Source organism: Drosophila sulfurigaster, chromosome 2R (genome assembly GCF_023558435.1).
Source record: "Drosophila sulfurigaster albostrigata strain 15112-1811.04 chromosome 2R, ASM2355843v2, whole genome shotgun sequence".
NCBI lineage: Eukaryota > Metazoa > Arthropoda > Insecta > Diptera > Drosophilidae > Drosophila > Drosophila sulfurigaster.
This window is the reverse complement of record NC_084882.1, coordinates 12177756-12200410: the sequence shown is the minus strand read 5'-3', so window position 1 is coordinate 12200410 and position 22655 is coordinate 12177756. Positions and strand designations below refer to the sequence as shown.

Here is a 22655-nt window from a genome sequence, read left to right as displayed (position 1 = left end):
CTCAATTAGTGGATATGTCACTATATATATTTATTACAAACATAGTAATATTTAATATGACTCTAATAAATAGTGCAATTGAAAACATCTCGAAATATGATTAATGTACAATTCCACAATTCCTTCCATTACAACAGAAGTGGTAAACAAAAATAAGTTGAACAACAATTCAAAATTCGTGTGAAACATTTGGCTAAACCATTTTATTGAAGCTCTTTACAATGTGTCTGAGGTCAGTTCGATCCAGGACTTGAGGGAAGCAACATCAGCATAGACACCAGGATAGTTAGTCCAGGCGCAGCCGTTGCCCCAGGAGACAATACCGACAAGTTCTCCATTGGCCACAAGTGGGCCACCAGAGTCGCCTTGGCAAGCATCCTTCTTCTCGTCATTGGCACCGTTGGCGCAGACCATGGTGTCGAGGATCTTGGAGGAGCCATAAGCATAATCGGAAGAGCCGCAATCGGAAGCTTGCACGATTTGCACATCGACTTCCATGAGGTTGTTGGGGGATGAGCACAACAAGAAGCAAGTTGTACCCCATCCACTGACGACAGCAGGAGTTCCAGAATCGGGAGTCTTCGAGGCCAAGGGAATGGCACGGATCAAGGAAGTCTGACGCACAGGAGAGCTTAGCTTGATGACAGCCACATCGTTGACCATCAGGGCGCTGTTGTAGCCTTCGTGGAACTTGAAGCTCTTCACACCGACCACCTCACCACCGGAGTTGCGGGCAGTGGAACCCAGGCGAACCTGCATCTCGGCGGCCTTGTAGGATTGCATGCAATGGGCAGCGGTGACAACGGTGTCATCGTTGATCAAGCTGCCGCCGCAGAAGTGGGAGCCCTTGATGGTCTGAATCGACACCTGATAGGGATGAGCATCGATGGTGGTTGACTGACCGTTCACAATGCGTCCGAATGGGAACTCGGTGTCGGGTGAAGCACTGGAGGCGGCGATGCCCGCAAGGACGAGGAGAGAGCAGAGAACCAGACGATTCATAATGTTGCCGTTGAATAACTGATCAGTGTTGAACGCTTTTGGTTTTTATACTCTGGCCAGACTATCAGTCTATTATCAGGCTGTAAATCAAGCTTGATCCATCGTGCGGTTTTCACGCTAATAAACTGCCTGATGGCGAACGCGTGTGTTATCAAAATGTTTCAAATTAAATTTATAATCATTAAGATTTTGTTTTTCTAACGTACAAATTCGTACCAGCAAATCAATAATAAATCAAAGATACGACCAGACGACATGACAATACTTTGATATCTATGTGCAGGTGTGCGCATCAGAGTTCAAACTCAGGGTCAATTGTTTGTCATACCCATTGCCCATAGGAAAGAAGGGTATTATAACTTTGAACCTGCAGGAAAATGATGTAACAGACAGAAGGAGTCTTCTCCGATACCATAAAGTATAAACATATATATTCGTTTTTGCGACAACAGCTGAGACTGTCTGGCTGTCTGTCCGGCAGTCTGTCTGTCCGTCTGAATAAACACCTAGATCTCCGAGACTATGAGAGATTCAGCTTTAATTTTTTACAGCACTTGGTATTTTAGCACGCAGATCAAGTTTGTTTCAAATTTTTGCCAAGCCCACTTACGCACTCCCAAATCGGGAACAAATAACTAGCGTTATCTTAAAGCTGGAGCCGCGATGTATTTATGATTCCAGCAAATTTGGCTGCGGTCGAATAAAAGTTGTCGAAGTTATTTAAGAAATACTTTTGTATTGGCAAAGAACTCTACTTACTAGGTGTCTTAGTTGAATTGGCTGACAATTTGGTATATTTTGCACTCCATAGTATACTCCACATCAATATACCAAATATACCATTACCATTGCATAAGTATTTTTGTCCTTGCACACAAGAATGTAGCTTTCTAACTTATTTTAAAGCTAGAGCTGTGATTAATTTATGATTCCTGAAAATTTGGATCCGATCGAATAAAAGTGGTCAAAATTTTTTAAGAAATACTTTTGTATTGCAAAAAACCACTTCGCAAACGGGGCTTTCATAATAAATGTGAAAACTATGATACTATAATTTGTATAATTTTTTTATTCAACAATATAAATATAGTGTGTAAATAAATTATTACATATAAGTTTAATTAAGTTCAGAAACAAAATTTAGTTCGCGGTTGGAGTACAAAATAACTTTAATTAAGTACAAACTCTTTTAAGGGGACCGGCCTCTTCAAGTAGTCACTTTTATGCGAATGTTATTAAATATAAATAAACAAATAAATATATTTATAAAATATGTACATATTTCTGGTATCAAATTTGAACGCGGGCAATAGTGCATGCCAACATGCCTAGTAGTAAATATAGATTACAGTATACTGACGTATCAAAATGATTATAAACTCGTGGGCAGAAAACTTTTTTGAAATAAAACAAAACTCTGAATTCTGCAATAAATTGTATTATTCTTATCGTGAACGATCAAATAACTTTGTAAATGTTAAAACTTGAGGCATATTTCCAGGCGCAAACCAAGTTTTATTTTATATTCAGAAGGAGGTTAAATCTGAATATAAAATAAACAACTCATTCCTGGTTATATTAAGTTGGAAACGAAACTCAACTATTTTATACAAAGATTGATGATGGTATGTTATAAATTGTAATTTATATACATATACTATATACATACAAATATGTATATAGATACTAAAACTACTTCTTCCTATTTGATCATTTAAATAATAATATTCTAATTAACACCAGCATCAACAATAATAGTTATTTAACAACTGAAAAAAATGATATAAAATCGTGACCAAAAAAGTTTTTATTAAAAAATAAAATATTCTAAACTCTGTAGTAAATTGTATTATTCTTATCGTGAATTAATATAAAAAGAATATAGAATTTTATTTTAAGAAAGATTCTTTAAGGCGGGGATATTTCTGGGGAAAAATAGTTTTGAAGATAATATGAAAGACTAAATAAAAATAGGAATAGTTAGAAGCGTATATAAATCAACAACCTTTTTTTGGACAGCCTAACAAGTTATTCTTAATCAAACATTGCAAAGAGCTGATAGAGCGACTATCAAAGAAAGCATTTGATAATAAATAACATAATATGTGAAAGGTCTATTTATAAAAGTATTAGACAGACTGTTAAAGTGTGAGAATGAATGAAGAGCATCTCAAAGGACTTTCAAGAAACTGCGTTCAAGCTGTGGATCAAGATGCGAAGTGAGTGTTTTGGCTTCAGGAGCAGAAGCAAAAGCAGAAGCTGAGCTGAGCTGTGCTGAGCTGATTGGAACGTCAGAAGGTGAGTTTGACTGTCAGTCAAATCAGTGCAACGCATGCGTGCAACATTCATCATCGTCAGACGCACACACGCACACACACACACACATGTGAGCGCCAACAGATTGTTGCAACATATTTTATGTGAAGGGGACGCATCTCCCCTCTCTCTCTCTCTCTGGTCCTCGTCTATCGTCGTTGTTGCCTGCGTTTAAGGCTTGGAGATTTTTTCAATTTTTAGTGAAAATTACATCATCACTTATGCTGAATGGCACTTTTGCCTGGTGAATTATTAAAAAATTTCTTTGTCAACAAATCATTTGCTGCGACGCAAGCACTGAGGGGGGGAGGAAGCTTGACTAAATAAGGTGCTGCGGCCCCCCTCAGAGCCCCGCCTCCTTGCACTCACACATACACGATTTACATTAGCTCCACGCACATTGTGTGTGTGTTTGGGAAATTTAAAAACGTCGCAAACAAATTTGTTACCGTTGAGGGTTGTTACACTTTAGGCAGAGGGTAGCTACAATCCCCCGGCCCCCCACTCCTCCCTGCGATACACAACGAGCAGCGAACTTGATGATGTATGACTGCAAGGTACAAAATCGTTTTCAACCATAATTTTGTTTGTCTGACACCTACGAAAGACGCATAAATCTCAGGCTTAAAGCTGTTTCTGCCTGCTTTAAGCCATATTCAACAACAACAGCAACAACAACAACATCATCGACTGAAGAAGCAGCAGGAAAGAAAAAAACTGCCTGCAGCCGTCGTTGACAAATTCAATAATTTTTCCCATTACTGGGCACATTTTTGTGGGCTTGTTTTTGTCTGGCTGCGTAGCAAATTGATTGACGCTGAAAGAAAAGACTCTCTCTCTCTCTCTCTCTCTGTCTCTCTCTCTCTCTTCCTCTCTTGACGAAAGCGAAATCTGTGGAGCTAAATTTAATTTCCCTGCCCACACACAAACACACACACACTCAGCGAGAAGGACGCAATCGACACCTGCCCAGACACCTGCCGGAAAATAATCAAAATAAAATATGGATTTTTCTTTTGCTTTGTTCCTTTTGTTCTGACGCCCGAAGCGAGGACATCGAAGGAGTCGAGTGGCATTAACTGAAGTCTACCAAAGCACAATTTGTCTTGCCTGACGATGTTGATGTGGAGCCATCCATACGCATGTGTGTGTTTTCCCCTCTCCATCTCCATCTCCATTTCCGTCTCCATCTTCAAGTAGGCCGTAGTTTTAAGCTCCCCCAAAAACAAACAAGCCGGAAGTTCATTCAGTTCTCCCCGTTGCGTTGAGTTGCGAGAGGCGCTAATTCTTGAAAATTTGTGTAAAGGCTTTGGCATTTAGTATTTGCGAACATCGAAGCTAATGCAGCAAAGCTGCTTTCACCTCACCTCCCCCCTCTCAACCATTTAATGTGGAACGGTAGACTACTCCGGCACTACTCCGAGACGACACCACGTGTGGTCCATAAGCCTAAATGCTAGTTAAAGCAACAATTTCGAGTTGCCGCTGGCTGCGCATTATCATTGAGGATAATGTCGAGAACATCGCAGTCGGATTAGCGGCCATAATTTGACTACAAATTGTTGAGAGATTGAAGAGTGGATTCTAACATACATAACTTTGTAAAGTCACTCAAGAGCATTTATATTTCGTGGTAGGCATAAATCTTAGGCTTAATAATGTTTAATATTAGTCTTTGAAAATTTTGGTATTATAAAATTGTTATAAAATTGACAACTTCAACTGGAAAGAAGTTATAGAATTCTTTTGAGTTATTATTATTTTTCTAGTTCTTAGAAATTTAAGAATTTATAATGAAATATTTATAATTTGCTAAAATAAATTATAAATATTTAAAATAATTTTTTTAATTGACAACTTCAACTAGAAAGAAGTTATAGAATTCTTTTGAGTTATTATTATTCTTCTAGTTCTTTGGAATTGACAGGATCCTTAGAAAATTTAAGTATTTATAATTTATTTTAGATTATTATAAATACTTAAGATAATTTGAAATTTAAAGTAGTAAGTAAGTAACATAAGTAATTTGTGTTTAAAATATTAATAATTATAATACAATATATAAGGAAGTAGGGATATATTTTTTAATAAAATGCTGAAATTATTTTTTTTTATAATCAACTTATTGTAGATCTTAAAAGATGTACTTCAACGGAATTAATTCCACATGTAAATATCTTAATATTGTTAGTAATTATGAACAAAATAAATATTTATTTCCAAAATAAATAATGTGAAATTATTATTATTTTAGTATCGCAAATATTTATTATAAAACTTATTATTGAGATTTAAGGACATAGATATTATATGATTTACCTATAGAGAAATTTATTTTCTTCACACAGTTTTAATACAGTTTATTATACAAATATTATAAAAATAATATAAAATTGAATTTATATAGAAATTAATTTTCTAAATCTCAAGTAAATTATCCCTAGTTGAATATCGTTCGGATCTGTATACTCTAGTATTATGTCGTTATAATCCTTACATTGTTAAACCAATCTTAATCATTTAAGTTGGTGCATTATTACTTTACAGCAGCTAAGGCTTTAGAAATAAAAAAGTCTAGAGTACGACAGTAAATTTTGTGAAATCGCATTTGCCAGTAACAAATTACTGATAACGACTTTCGACGCAGTTTGCACAGTTAATGCAAGTTGCAACTCACGATGCAATAAATCCTATCCAATTATCGAAAACTTTTGGGAAACATTGAGAAATATGTAAGAAGAACCACAAACAATTGCGAACGCGAATCTCGAATTGAATTTGGGCGCAAAACATTCTCAGCCAAAATAATTTTTGGCCGCCAAAATGGAATGTAAAACTTGCTACTCGAGTTATCCATTTCAATAATGTCGAGAACACATTCGAACGTGCGGCAAACTATGCGGCGAGAATAGTTTACGGACAGACAGAGAAAGAGAGAGAAGAGGGAGTAAACGGATGAAGAGTGGTATGGGGATGAAATGGTATTGAAGTGCAATTAATTGGCGTTGAGACAAAAGCAAAACAAAGCAGCAACCCAATGAAATCGATACGAAAATGAGCAAAAGTTTTAATTACCCATAAAGATGTTCGTACACGAAACAAACGTAACAACAAGAATAAGATTGAAGTGAAGAGAAGTGAAGGAGGGGGAAGGGAAATGCTTTTGGGAAATTGCTGTGGGTAAAGACTTTTTCCGGTTTCGTTTCTTGGCCACGGCGTGTTTCGAAGGCAGTGAAGCAGCAGACTCAAGCAGCTATGGCTCATAAAGAGCATAAGGCATAAAATTGGCTAATACTTATTTGGCATCTCCTCTTGTCATTGCCTTTGCCTGCCTTCTAGTTAAAGTAAACAAGCAGCTGGTTGGCCATCTATTATATGGCAAATTTCATGTAGAACCACATTCGAGATAGACAAAGAGAAAGGAAGTGGGAGCGAGAGAGGAAGCGAGTGGAGGCCATTTTCAAAAATCAATGGCCAATAAGTAGGCAACACATTTTCTGGTCAGTCATTTTCGTTGTGAGCTGTTGAGCGCCCACAAGTGCCGCTATTTTCCCCACGTCCCCCTCTGCTTACTCTTCAACACAGCGTCCACTTTGCACTGTCATCCATGTGGCACGCCCTCAAGTTACTTCTCTCGTATCTCGTGTCGAGTTCCGACAGCTTTTCCTACTGCTGCTGCTGCTGTCTTCTTGTTGTGTTCTTGAGCTTAAGAAGTTAAGAATTCAATTGACCACAAAATCAAGATGATTATTCGCCCTAACCTCACTCCACACTCTGTCTCGCTCTCTCTCTCTCTTTGTCGCTGTCAATGTGGCTGGCATAATCGGGATTTACTCTTGGCCAAGCATATGTATGTACTTACTTCTACTATATATGTATGTTATCCCCACTTTGCTGACTGAATGGATCAGTGAGTGGATATTGAGACTATGATTGCCATGTGATTGGATAACTAGTTGGCAATTAGAACATGACTGACAATATAATACAGTTTTAATAGTGAATGACATTTGCGATTAACAGCCGAATGCAAATACACAGAAGGTTTAAGCAAAAGCTTTCAATGCAACCTGTGAACATTTTACATAACTTTAAGAGCACACAGGTTTCTCTTAAACGCTACTTTGGTTGTTGTTTTGTTATGTTGCAGTTGTTATGCAGTCAAGATCTGAAGCTGTGATAAAAGCTCTTCAAGCGCTTACATTGGTGTGTAGAGTGCGTATGTGAACACATTTGACCACAAAATCAAGATGATTACTCGCCCTAACCTCACTCCACACTCTGTCTCGCTCTCGCTCACTCTCTCTTTGTCGCTGTCAATGTGGCTGGCCTAATCGGGATTTACTCTTGGCCAAGCATATGTATGTATGTACTTACTTCTACTATATATGTATGTACATATGTATGTATGTTATCCCCATTTGCTGACTGAATGGATCAGTGAGTGGATATTGAGACTATGATTGCCATGTGATTGGATAACTAGTTGGCAATTAGAACATGACTGACAATATAATACAGTTTTAATAGTGAATGACATTTGCGATTAACAGCCGAATGCAAATACACAGAAGGTTTAAGCAAAAGCTTTCAATGCAACCTGTGAACATTTTACATAACTTTAAGAGCACACAGGTTTCTCTTAAATTAGCTCGCCACTTTGCTTGTTGTAGTTGTTACGCAGTCAAGATCTGAGGCAGTGATGAAAAGCTCTTCAACGCTTAGTGCTGTATACGTGTCTGAACACACACGCACACAATCTGTTCTCTTCCTAGCAGAAACTGTTCTCTACAATTGGGAACAGTGAATAATGTCACCAGTTACGTTTATTATGCATTTTCAGATTGAGCAAGTTTGGTTCATTACTACATTAGACAAGTTAAATATAATATAAAATTGGGACACATTGAAGATTTTTGTACTTTAAAAAATTGAACTAAATTGAACTCAGTATGCAGCTAAGTAGATTTTGTAGCACTCTTGCAATATGGTAAATGTTCTGACTCTAAAACTGTACATTTTTATGTGAAAGTATTGCAGAAAGGCAATTAAGTTGAATAGTGAATATTTATAATAAACTGTATTTATAAACTTTGTTTATGTGTGTATGTGTATAGACGACAGAATATAACTTAAGGAAAAATTCAACTGCTTTAAATTTTTTATATTTTATATTTATTTTTATTTATCAAAAACCAAGACTGTTGTATTTTGTTAGTTGGTGGCCTGCACTTAATTTAATTTGTTTAGCATATTTTGATCGTTTGTTTGCCCATCAATTAGTTGTGTGCGTGCTTTCTAATTTTGTTGATTTTCTTGTGTGGGTGTGAACAAATAACATTACTCTTGGTGTGTTTATTTAAAATTGCCAGATTTTAAACCATATATAAAATAATTTAATATTGTTATTTATTGAAGAATACTTATGTTTAGCCTGAATCAGATCTCGGCAAACACTTTGTTTATGCTCAATTCATTCGCTGTCATGTGTCAAGCTGAGCTACTCAATTAGCAGCCACGTATTCAACACACACACACTATTAAACAATGTCCAGCTGGCTATTGGGAAGAAGAGAGAGAAAGAGGGGAGGGGGGGGACAGAAGTCGGTCAGTTTTGGTTAATTGAATGCAAACAACGCAACGGAAATGTTGGTCAAACACGCAAAACGGCGAAGAGCAAATGGGAAATCCAACCCCTAAAAATTATTTATGTTTCATATATTGACCATTCATTTTGGCTTTTATCGCCACAGCCACGTATAGGCTCGTCGAGAGAGGGAGGAGAAGGGGAAGGGGCTCCGAGGGTGCGCCAGCGACAATTTATGAACTCGTGGGCCGCTTTTAGCATTTGACATTTGTTTGGTTATGTCGAGGCGACTGCCGTTGATTGTTGTTGTTGGTGTCGCCTTGCACGCAAATTTGTGAAATTGTATCATCACCCTGCTCCTTGGTCCTGGCAACTTAATTAACAACCAACAGCAGCAAGCAGCAAGCAGAAGCAGAAGCAAAAGTAGAAGCCAAGACCAGGTCGGAATAGGCCAGGCCAATTGACACGGCGACACCAGCTACGCTTGCTGAGGAGTCTTCCATGCATATCCTGTGTGTTTACATAATTCAACGTTTATATTTCGAACAGGATACTCTTTCCGCTAGGGTACTAAGAGTTCAATAGTCATTATAGTAAGTTAACAGTAATATAGTAAAAATGAAAAATGAATTTAATTAATTTAATATTAATTAATTATACAATTTACTTATTGTCTAAATAAAAAGAGAAAACAATTTAAGTAATACCTACTAAATTACTTTAAGGCATAACAACTGTTTGATTTAGAAAAAAATTAAATAAATTAAAAATTTAAGAAGAAAAGTCCTTTTACTATTTATCATTTATAACAATGAGCTCATAATTTATTATTGTTTAATATTATTATTATTTATTTTGTGATTTTATATTAACTAATAAAAAGTTATTATTTGGACTAATTATATATCGGACTTTTATTTAAACAACTAAATTTCAAATTTGTTATACATAAAATTACAATCTCATTATGAAATTTCATTCATTATTATTCTAACAAAATAAACGTCATTTATTTCAATTCAACTGTTTATCTTAGATTCTCATAAAAAAATAATAATAAAATACGATTAATTTTTATGACTTTGACTGTCTATAGTTGACTTTTATTTAAGCAATAATAATGACAATTAAAATAAATAATAAAAATAATAAATAAATAATAAAAGTAAAATAATAATAAAAGATTATTTTTTTTTTAAGCAATGTTAACGAAAATTAAAATAAATTAGAGATTTGAACGCATGAAAAATAAAGTTCAATTAAATTTAATTGAATTTTTAATATTTCATTATTTGAATTTATAAAATATTTTTTTTTCTTAAAAAAAATATTACAAATATTGTACTCATCTCTTGATTTTACTCTGTCTTAAGCTGTAATTTATTGTAAGAGCATCTACAGTTCGGTGAGCACTGTTTGATTCCTTCCCCCGCTTCTTGCGTTTCATGTTGAGACAGCATAATTTTCAGGCATTTAGCTTGACCAACCCGGAAGCATTTTGCTTAAATGTCTGGTCATTTGTAAATAGTTCGTTTCGTGTTTCTTTGGGCCAGGCCAGCAACACTTGACGGAAATGAGCAAGAAATGAGCCACAGTTCAGTTTTGAGGGTTGAGGGGAGGGCGGCCACAGTTTATGGGGTGCTGACCACAAAAAATGTCACGACTTTCACCTGAAATGAATGAATTGGCTTTGGCTGTGGCTTTAGCTTTAGCCCTTGGCTTGACTTGACTTGGCCTGACTTTCCTGAGCACACCACACCAGAAATTAGCACAACATTAAATTACACGATTTGGTCGCAGTGATAAAAGCTTAACATATATATGAGTTTGCTATGCTTGACATGAGTTATGATCTCTTAATATTCGGGGTTGTCTAAATGTGTGTGTGTGTGTGTGTGTGTGTGTGTGTGTGTTTTAATAACCGGAGTATATCATTTAGAACATATCTTAATACGTATGTTCTAATTAGGTCAATGCTTTTTGATGTACGGCTTCAAGGGTTTGTCGCCCTAAGAGTAAAAGAGACGCAAAAGAGCGCACTTATCGAATGTGACAAAGAGTAATGTAAGAGAGAGTTTGACAGCCACTTAAAGGTTTACTCATTTCACTTGTTCCAATTGCTTTCAAACTGTTCGTTCGACCGTTCGCTTTATCGATGACTCAGATTTTCATTTGTTTGTTTAGTTTTTATCGAACTTTCGCTAAAGCAAGACTGCTGAGATTTAAAGCCTTGTATTGGGGTGAGTTGAACAACTGAATTTGCATTTCATTAAAAAAAGCTTCAAGTGCACTTTAAAATAAAACTTTATGCAATTAGCCAAGTTACTTAGAGGCGGCCCACGAATGATTTTTCTTTAGAACATTTCATTCAAATGCTCAGACATTTGTTACAGCCAGGCGAGCAATTCAAAAGTCAGGCAGTCAGGCAGTCAGTTAGCTACATAGACGTCCCAACGGTCATTCATTTCATGACCTGCATCATCAATAACTCATGCCAGGCCAATTTGTATACTTGGACAGTTTTGCGTTTGGCGCTCTCTTGACTTTTGGCCAGCTTCGTTGACGGTGACGGCGACGACGGCGACGGCGACTTGGTCGAAAGTCAATATACCAATTCGAAACTCATGAGCATGGCCTAGACTCTCTCTCTCTCTCTCTCTCTTTTCTTTCTCTCTCTTTTTGGCATGGGTTTGGACATCTCAGCCACATTTCAAAAACAGTTTCCAAGACATAAATCACTTAAATGCCCCAACAGCTCTGCAAAACGGAACTGTTCGATTTGCCAGCCTCAAAGAACCAATTGCAATACCCTCGCAAGAGTATTATTAAATATTTTGTGTACTTACTTATTTAATGACAACTTTGAATAATCGATAAAATAGTCGACAAATCAATAAACGAGTAAACACGCAAGTAATATGCTAAACTATTTAAAGTAGTAATTATCGTTTGAGTTTTTAAAGCAAATAATAGTTGGAAAATAAATGAGAATAAGTAATTTATATTTAAAACTTGAAATTTGTTTGTTTAATAAATAATGAATTAATATAGAATATAAGAATAATTCATCTTTGTATTTAGTTTAAAAATGTCTTAATATACACAAAATTAAAATCGATTAGAATTCTTAAATAAATTGTTATTTTTGTGGCTATCTTGATATGCAATATTTTAGAGAATGAAATGTTATTTGATTCTTCAACTTTTCATAATTATTATGTTTATTATTTTATTAATTATTAATAATTATTATTATTATTATTATTATTATTATTATAATTATTATTATTATTTTATTATATTATTATTATTATTAGTATACATTATTATTATGTATTATACTATCATTATTATACAGATTATTATTATTTTTATTTATTATTATTTCCATTATTATTATTATTTAAATAAATAATCTTTTAAGATCAATTATAAGAACAGTTTATTTATTTTTGATTAGTTACAATATTAATGTTTATACTTCAAAATACAGACTGGTTGAAAAGTATTTAAAAGCTTGTAAATGTAAAATAAATGTCCCTAAATCTAAAGCAAAATTTTACATTCTTTAAGGTAATAATTTTTTTATTTTTATAGCATAATTGAGCTTATAATTTGGTTAAACGTTTATTTCCTTAGAGTAAGTTGTTGTCTTTATTTTATTTTATTTTACTTTATCTTATTTTACATTATTTTACTTGACTTTATTTTACTCTATTTGTATTTATTTATTTTAGAAAATTTTATTGAATTTTGTTTAAATTTATTTTATATTTATTTTTTGTTCTTTGGTTAGGGTATTAATTGCGTCGCATACCCTAAATACTTTATTCTTTAGTATTTTCTTCTACTGTTGGCCTGTGGTCCACTTCGTTTCGAGTTTTATCATAGGCAAAAATTGATTTTTGGTTTTTGCCTGCACAAAAATAACGATAAATTGAGCAAATGTCAGTGCTTCACCCTCGGAATCAGCAGCTTTGAATTTGGCTTTGGCATTGCCCGAGATGAGTTCAGTTGAGTTGAGTTGAGTTGAGTTATAGCTGCACTTGATATGTGGGAGACATGACAGCCTATGGCCAACAAATGGCAGGTAACAGTTAAGGTGAAGGTGAAGGGAGAGCTGAGCTGAGTACAAAAAGTCGTAGAACATATCAGTTAGAGCTTCATCTGGAAGTTGGAAGTTGGCTTGTTTGACTGCTCGTCTGGCCAATATCGTCGTATAATTTGCACAAAATTGAGATTTATTGTCGCCAAAAAGTTTTGCAAATCGATTGAAAAGTTCTCAACCCCATCTGTGACAGCATTTTGAGTGTGTTCATATTTGGAGGCAGCTCTCGTTTAATTATGATTAATGAGCAGCTAATGACTTGCACTTCCAACGAAATGTCACATCAGCTTTTGGCTTTTTGGGGAATTCATGCAAATCGCTCGTGAGATCAAATAAGCCAAGACATCGAACAGCAAATCGATATTTATGGCAGAGAGTGGATAATCACAACCCATGCGATTTAAATTCAAACATATTGCCACACAATAACAGAAAACCTAACGACAATTTCACGCAACAAATGTTTCGATTAAAAGAGCAAGAGCAACAAAAAAAGGAATAGGAATAAAAAGGGAAAGAAAAACACGCCCTGCTCATATGTGCAAAAATGTGGAATAGCGAAAAGAATAACACACAAGTGAAAGAAAAACCCTGAAAGAAAAAAAACTTTGTTTGATATTTGCTGAAGCACGACAATGAATAATAACTACTCACACACACACACACAAGACAGAGTGAAAATGCATCTGCTTGGAAATTGCGGTGCTCTTTTTACCCTTCTTTTTGTATGTGTTTGGGGTGCGATTTTCGCATGGTTTTAAAATAACATTTTGTTAGGGTAACAATGTAAGATTTATGTTACACAGATGTAACAGTGCTTGCTGTACTATATGTATTTGATTAGTCTGTTCAAAGTGGCAAACACTTAACTTGAAGATCAATTAAAAAAGTTGCCACAACTTTAGCAAAAAGTTGCGTGTGTTGTACTATTTTCATTTGTCGCCATTTTATTTACACCGTTAGTGGCAGGCGGCGCCATTTTGTATGTGTATGTGTGTGTGTTGCAACTGTATTTATATGGCACTCTATATACGACTTCTCAGTGTCATATTTATCAACGTCGGTGGCAAATAATTTTATTAACTTTTGCAACAAAACACAACTTGCTACAGAGAAAGTGAGAGACGACTTTAGAGGCAACTCTGTAAACTGTGAACTATTTGCGGAAAGTTTTCGGTGCAGATTCAGGTACAGTAGAGTCTAGTAATTGCGCCCAGCACCAAGTCGGAGGCAACTTTGTGTTCTTGTGTTCCATTCTGTTCGTATCTGCTATCTGCTATCTGCAGCGCATATTTTATTATTATCCTTTGCGCAAATAAATAGACTTTTGCGCAAATTACAAAGAGCACAACTAACTGGCGACTTTAAGTTGAACCAGCGACGCGACGCGACGCTGCGAGGAGCAGTTGCATGCCAATGTCCTGGGCAAAATGCATCCTGTGCCTGTGTTTTGTTGCCAGCGACAAAAAACTTTCTGCAGATCTAATCAAAAATTCACTTAAAAAGTTTGCACCATGTCCAGAGCGAACGGCGAACTAAAAACTGCGACTGCGACTGTGACTGTATTGCAAGTGCCTCTCATTGTTGCACCTCCATTGTGAAAGAGGAAATGTTGTACAAAGTCAGGCGAAGAGGCAAAAGTGCCTAATGAAATGTGCTCTAGCTCAAGGTAAAACTTAAACAATCCACAAGCAGTTTCACTCGCTTTATGAGTTGACGAACATAACGCCCTCCAAAAGTAACTCAAAAGATAAAAGACACAACGCTGCTGATAACAGCCAGAGATAGTGTGTCAAAAAATACTTTAATTTTGTCATTTACAATTTACTACGAACAGTTAGTTCATTGCTCTGTGCGACACAAATAAAGTGGCAATTTCAATATGATTTGGGCAACAAAAAAACAACAAAAGAAAGAAGAAAATATTAAACTAAATTGAGCAACTGCGCTGCGCCAAATAAAGTTGAAGAATTTCACTCCCTAGTTTCCATTTCCATTTCCCTTTTCCCTTTCGCGTTGCAGCCCTGGCAAATTGCAAAGAAATTTCCCGTGCACACTCCAAATTTTCAAGTGCAATGTTATAAGAGACCTAGACTTGCAGCGGGTATTGACTGCTTGCTCAACTGTGAAATATCCTGTATGTATTTAAGATTTAAACATTTTATTTCATTGTTAAGTTTTTTGTTAATTTTTTAATTGAATTGCATTTGACAAACTCGTTATATTTAAATGCAATGATATAACGAGACAGAGCTTTCTGCATAACTATTAAGTACCCTGTATGAAATTGAGCATATTATTAAGTTTTTGTGTTCATTTATAAATTTTGAATTATAGTAGAATTTTATTAAGCTTTTGTGTTAAGCTTATAAATTTTAAATTGTCGTAGAATTATTATAAATTTCATTACAGGGCATTATTCACGCCAATATTCGCTATAATGATCAAATTTTTTTGTAGTTTCTTTCGCTGAAATTTGCACAAAATTGCAAATAACTTGCAATCAAGGTGCAGAGACTAGTTTGCAGTCTGAGTATTGCGGGGGGAGAGAGAATGGAGGAGAATGAAGGCTGGCGGATGTTGAAGTTTGCATTTCCCTAAACGTCGCGTCGCAGCGTCTGGAAATCAATTTAAGTCAACTCAACTCAACTCAACTCAAGTCTATTGTTTCAGCGTCTGTTCTCGCTTTAAACCAGCCTCCATCTAAGTTGCCCGCTTTTCCTATGGATTTCATTTTGGAAATCAGCGGCGTGGGGGAAGCTGCTTTGTCGCCAGGAATTTTTATGAGCTGCTGTCGCAGACGTCGCCGCCGCCGTGGCCTGCTATCATGAAACTGCAGATTCCTAACTCCTACTGCTCCTACTTGGACTATGGCGGCGACTGTGACGCTTGTTAATATTTCACCTAGATTGATACTGAAGGAACAGCGCCAAGTGGCAACATCCCATCGCAGGCTGCAAAGGAATTTCATTATGTGAAGCCAAAGCCAAAGGACAAAGACATGTTTTTAATAGTTTCGCATGTTTGCCCTGTGCCAGCATTTTCCTTTTTCACTCTGCTATGCTCTTCTCTTTTTTTTTTTTATATATTTGCAAAAAAAAAAGTCCGTCTATTTTTTTAGCATGCTCAAAGTTACCAGATTTTTGCTTTAGCGCTTGGCTAGAACAGCATATTTAAGCAGCGAACTCGAGCTCGGCAAACAAAAGAAAAATGCTGCAAATGCGCCAACAAGTTTTGCGACGAATGTCATACCTCGTTTAAATGGTTTAAATCTTTATCTTTAAAACGATGTGCTTAATCGCTGATAAATTGAGGATTATAGTATTAAAGGAAAGTGATTTAATTGACTCGAAAATTTAGTTATATGAATGGGGTTGCTCTGACTGACTGACTTATTTACTTACTTATTTACTTATTTTTAGTTTAAATAAGTTTAAGTAATGTCCAAATGGTAAGAGCTAGAAGTTAAGTGCTATATAGAAAGCCTTTAGTAGCGACAGACTGACTTACTGACGAACTAAACTATAATCCAAAAGCGGTAAGAGCAAGAAGGCTGCAATTTTTCCTACTTTAACTATCCCAAATCGATCATTCAGGTTTTTTTCAAAAGTCAAAATAAAGCTAGTATAGTATTGTATAAATATGTATGTAGAAGGGTATAATAACTTTGTGCTGACAGGAAATGTATGTAACATGTAGAAGGAGGCATCTCTGACCCTATAAAGTATATATATTCATGATCAACAGCCGAGACGATCTAGCCATGTCCGTCTGTCTGTCTGTGTGTCTGTGTGTCTGTCCGTCTGTCCGTCCGTCCGTATGAACACCTAGATCTCAGAGACTATAAGAGATAGAGCTATAATTTATTTTCGACAGCATTTGTTATATTTGCACGCAGATCAATTTTGTTTCAAATTTTTGCCACGCCCACTTCCGCCCCCGTAAATCAAAAAAATTCGAATAACAAGCGTAACTTTTAAGCTAGAATTTTGGTATGTACAATAATAACTATAGTTAGTAATTGTGATTTCTGAAAATTTGATTGCGATCAGATAAAAATTGTGGAAGGTATTAAAGGAATACTTTTGTATGGGCAAAAACGCCTACTTATTAGTTGCTTTGGCCGACAATCTGGTATATTGTGCCGTCTATGGTGTATTTTGAATGTGATACTATATCGATATAACAAATATACCATTTGGTATATTTTTAGTATTTTCGGTATATTTTGAAAAATTCCGCAATATTTTGTTTTTATTCGACACTAGACTGTAACTTTCTTACCTGTTTCTATTTAAGTTATACCGCTTTTAATGTTGTCTGAAATCTAATGAATATTTTAATTCACTATTATTTAACTAGCTATTTATTTGAGACTTTTGCCTGATAACATGGCCGTCCTCAACATTGGCAGTACTGCCTTCATACTATAAGATAAGGGAGAAAAGAGTGACTCAATAGACGAGTTCTCTCAATAGCCTTATCTCTGATAAGCGAACGCGATTAAGTGCGAATCGGGTACAGACATTTTGGTAGAAAGTGCATTGGAAGCATTACAATCGAAATCGAACGTTTTATTTATCAATACTAGCTGTCGGCTCAATGGGATTTCTTTGATTTGAGGCGTCCAAATATAAGCATCATAAAAAGTCTATGAGATCTACATATGTATACATAGATAACATACAAATGGACTGACGGACAGACAAATCAGATGTTACCAGAACATTTAACATTGAATGCTGAGTCAGAAATTGTTTTTCAAATTTCACAATTTTTCACAGTATCAACAAGAAATTACATAAATTGTAGTTGGCTTTTTATTACTGCACTATAAGAGACTTTTTTTTAAATATTGGTGTGTATAATAAGATTTTTATAATTTGTTCGATTAGTGTTGTGTTTGTCTTAATTTGCGACGATCAAAGCGCAAAATAGACAATGTGTTGGAAGACGTTGGTAAGTTTTTGGTAAATTGGGGCTAAAATACGATTAAGCAAGGTTGTTCGGCTCTTGCATCACATTTCTGATAGTCATGTGCACACTTTTGAAATTTATCCAATGTTAGTATTAAAGTTCGAATGACCGCGATCATCAATTGCTTTATTAAGATTACGTATTGCCATCAATCGAAATCAAAAGAGCTACTATACGCCAATGACGCGTCGCATTGATAATGCATTTATAACATATACTAACCATATGTGAGTTGTGAGCATTTACACTTAGATTTCCATGGTCGATTTCACCATGTGTTGTGAGCATGGCTCTCTCCGTTCTCTTTTTTTAGCTGCCACTTCCAGTGGTTCCTGATAAGCATAGTTATTCATCAACAACAAAACCGTTTATTTTCAGTTGTTTAACGGATTCACAAGAGAAAACATCTACGAATGGCGGCGCAAGTAATAATTGTGTTGCTTTTGGCAATCAGTTGGACGCACGGTCTTGACTTAAGCTCATTGGAAAATTTCAGTTGCCGTAACCATCAGCCTGCACCATTTGATATTGATACAGTAAGTAATTAAACTGTAAATCTAAACAGATCTTGGATTTTATATTTTTAGTATGCAATATACATATAATTTGTGTTCAATAATTTGTCATCAGAGAGCTTTGAATAATCTGCGATCACTGATCTCTGTTGCATTGATCCTTCGCGATTTGCGATTTATGATCCATGTTCTATGATCATTAAACAGATATCGCATATAATTTATTAAAGAGTTAATAGATTGCATAACATAATGAGATGCGATCAGTTTTATTTGTTGTATGGTGATATGTGATCTTTGCTTCTTATATTGAATCATTGATTTACCATCTGTAATTAGTGAGTGTAATCTATGATCTATGACCATTAAAGAGATATCGCATATTATTCAATCAAAGATCTAATAGATTTCGTGACATATCGTATGTTTAATGAGCTGCGATTAGAGATCTTTGTTGTACTCGTATTGCGATATGTGATCTTTGATCGTTATATTGAATCATTGATTTGACATTTTCTATTCGTAATTAGTCAGTGAAATCTATGATCTATGACCATTAAAGATATGATCTCTGATCGTTATATTGAATCATTGATTTGTCATTTTTATTCGAAACTAGTGAGTGTAATTTGTGATCTATGTCGATTAAAAGTATATTGCATATCATTTAATTGCTCATTAATCAAAGAGCTAATAGATTGCATAGCATAATAAGATGCGATCAGTTTCATTTGTTGTATAATGCTGTGTCATCTTTGATCCTCATATTGAATCATTGAATTGACATCTTTAATTCGTAATTAGTAAGTGCAATCTATAATCTTAAACCTAAAATTAAAAATTTGAAATCCACTCTCTACAACTTAATGACGATCATACTAATTGTGGCTTTCCTGTTTCACAGATGGAGGGTCTTTGGTATGAGGCAGGAAGAGCGCCTGCAAGCCCTGCGTTAGCCTGTCTCAATGTTACGGTGCCCGACAGTGTGGATAATGGTGATATTGAACTGTATCTGGAGTATATTGACACACATGATGGATCGAATAAGGTTGTCAAGGAGCCAATGAAATTTCCCTGGGATGATAGTGCGTCCAAAGGCATCTTCAACGTTTACTACGGCTCAAGCAAACAACCCGTGGCCATATACAAAGTGGTCCTTAGCGAACCCAGCTACATTACAGTGATTTGCGGATATACTACGAAATATGCAGCTGCGTTCTTAAAGATTTTCACGCGTTCACGTGAGGTTGATAACAGCACTAAAGAAATCGTTGCGGAACTGATGGCAAAATCAAAATATTCTAGTTTTTTTTTATGTGGTCAGAGCAATCGCCAGACAAATGCAATGCTGCTGCCCGGCAACTTGCATTTGGTGTGATTCCGATACTCGCCTTTCTTTCCCTTCAAATTCTGACCAAATGCTGGATGTGATAAACTCATTGTGACATTATCATTACATATAAAACTCATCACGCCTCTGAATGCTGGGAATGTTCTCTAAATTTGCTGTGCATCATTAGATAAACAGAGAATATTTTCTATAATGCTCTTATAAGTTGTAATTAGATAGGATAATAAATAAATAAATACATAGATATAAATAAAATATAAATATTTATGGAATTCAATTTTTTTATATTTTAATGAAATTGAATGGTTTAACCATTCTAGAATTAATAGTGCATTTTAATGCTCTAACAATTCTTAAATAAATATATATAAATGAAATTTAAAGGTTAAAGATTGTAGAATTAATGGTGCCTTATTAATGCTCTAATAATTCTTAATTAAATATTGAATTTAGTTGGCAATTAATAGAAATTATAAAACATATACTAAAATAGATGTTTTCCTCAATTTATTTGCTATTTTTTATATTTTAAATTTTAGGGTTTATGAAAAAATTCTTTATTCTATTGCTCCGATAATTTGAATTTGTTTAGGATAATGGATATTATAAAGAAATATTAATTTCATCCGGCAATTAATGCAAACTACTATATTTAAATTTATTTTTTTATGTGTTAATAATTTGAATTTAGTTAGAGTAAAAAATACTAACAGCCAGCAATACAATAAATATTCAATAGTTTGTAAAGCCAAATAAATTTTATATAATTCGAATTCAATTAGTGAAATTTAATGATTTAAAAACTTGAATTTAATATTGCAATGTACAATATAAATATTAAATATTTCGTAATCAGTATATTTATATTTTTATAGTATATGAACATTTTCAGTGCTGCTGTACTTTAATCAAGATTATAGATTTCCCTATCAGCATTTTATGGAGAGCATCGATTATTTCTCTTTGTGTATGAACTTTGTGTATGCACTCGATTTTGAGCTTTACTACTGTTTTCTAGCTGATAAGCGATTTGTATTCACATTAAATCAAGCATGTTGTATATATTGAGCTGCCGCATAAGATGAATTCCAAAGAGCGGGACAGAGAGAGAAAGAGAGAGAGAAAGGGAGAGAGGCGAAGGCAGAGGCAGAGGCATGGCTCAATAAGCTCATACAAGTGCAATTTGATAGCGTGCAGAAGGGAGAAATAGAAAAAGTCGAGAATGAAAATGGCATGCCACAATGAAGAATTTTCCATTTTCTTGGCAATTTTCATTTTCATAAACTGGCTGCGGCCAAATGGGGCAAAATAAAGCGAATGGAATGAAAATGCTTTAAGTAGCGCCACAAGCGTCGACAACAAGCTCAACCATGAGCTCGAGTTCCAGTTTCAGGTTCTACTTCAGCTTTAGCTTCAGCTTCAGCTCCATTGGCTTTTTTGGGTAGCTGGGTAGCTGGTCATCAAGGGAACTGGCCAAGCTAGGAGCTGGAGCTGGAGCTGTAGCTAGCTTTTGAGTCAGTTTGTGTGGATTGTGGAATCAATGAAGTGCAAATCGTGGCGCAGTGGCCACTTTCATTGATTTGATGCGTTTGCGTGCCGCTTGCGGTTGTTGCATGCTTGACTTGAGCCCTGCCACATTGCCGCACACTGCCACACCGAGGACTTGGGAACGCGGCACGTTGTCCAGCGTCCAGGGTCCAGCGTTGGCTTGTAGTTGTAGTTGTTTACCTAAAGCTAGCCAAGTGAAATTGAAAGCCCTTTGGCCCCCATAATTGTGTCCCAACCCTTGTCAGCCTCTTGGCTGTTGGCTTTTGGTAATGGCCTCAACTATGGCTGTGTGTTAGTGTGTGTGCGAGTGTGTGTGTGTGTGTGCACAACATGATTGCTTGGCTAAAGCCGATTCGACGTAAATCATGCGATGACTCTGCGAAAATGGAGCAAACATGCAAACCACCTCATCTTCTCCTGCCTTTCCCTTGCTTCATCTATGTGGAAAAATCCCCTATCGCAAATACACAAAAGCGAAAGTTAATGTGGCACATGAGGTCGGTGCCAGTGAAAGAGTTAACAAGTTTTGCAATTGCCAAGTTGGGAAGCTGCCTACGTGGTTCAATTATTTTTCACATTTCGTTTAATAAATCTTTAGCATGCTTCGTAGTATGTGGAAAAGGAAATTCTGTTAAAAATTTCGATACGATAGTCTGCCGAACATTTTATTATTATAAAAAATAAAAGATTCCCTATTTACTTCATTCGTTATTAGTAGATCTTTGATTTATATTTTTATATTTTTTAATGATGAGGATTTGTAAATGAATTTTAAACACACCAGGGTACGTTATTTTGAAAAGTGAGTTGAGAATAAATTACATATTTCATTTATTTAAATACAAGTTTTGATATATAATATCAAATGATGTTATATATAAAAATATATAAAATCCGATTTTTGGTTATATAATATATTGCAATTTACTCATTTAACACACAAATAAAATCTTAAGAATATGTTGACATTGTGAATGGATTTTGCAGAAATAAATTGTATATCAAATATAAACTGATACAGAAACGCATATTTCATTCATCTAAATTCATAATTTCATAAATCAAATGATCAAATATATAAAAATTCAAAAATTCATATTTTTGGTTAAAACACAGTACATATAAATAATATGTTAACAATCTGTTGAAATTGTAAATAGATTTTGTAAATAATAAATAAAGAAATTGTATAACAAAATAGAAACAGTGCTCATAAATTATATTAAATCGCTAGCTGTAGATGAAAATGAA

At 35.1% G+C, this 22655-nt stretch overlaps 2 protein-coding genes across 4 annotated transcripts in view; one reads left to right on the top strand and one right to left on the bottom strand.

Moving 5' to 3' along the window:
* LOC133836953 (uncharacterized) overlaps positions 1 to 20133 on the top strand; it is a 65577-nt gene extending 45444 nt beyond the window's left edge. The window contains exons 2-4 of one of the 3 annotated variants that reach the window (XM_062267578.1): positions 17919 to 17972; positions 18369 to 18526; positions 19410 to 20133. In XM_062267578.1, coding sequence (XP_062123562.1) covers positions 18404 to 18526; positions 19410 to 19883 — 597 coding nt within the window. In that variant the 5' untranslated portion in view covers positions 17919 to 17972; positions 18369 to 18403 and the 3' untranslated portion in view covers positions 19884 to 20133. Of the gene's footprint in view, positions 1 to 17810; positions 17973 to 18368; positions 18527 to 19409 lie in introns of those variants that run through there. The other 2 variants (XM_062267577.1, XM_062267579.1) reach the window with 2 other exon arrangements.
* Positions 176 to 1031, bottom strand: LOC133838057 (trypsin). Its single transcript, XM_062269007.1, has one exon. It carries the CDS (start codon positions 1000 to 1002, stop codon positions 217 to 219), a length of 786 nt encoding a protein of 261 aa, XP_062124991.1. The 5' UTR covers positions 1003 to 1031; the 3' UTR covers positions 176 to 216.
* Positions 20134 to 22655: the final 2522 nt, after the last annotated feature.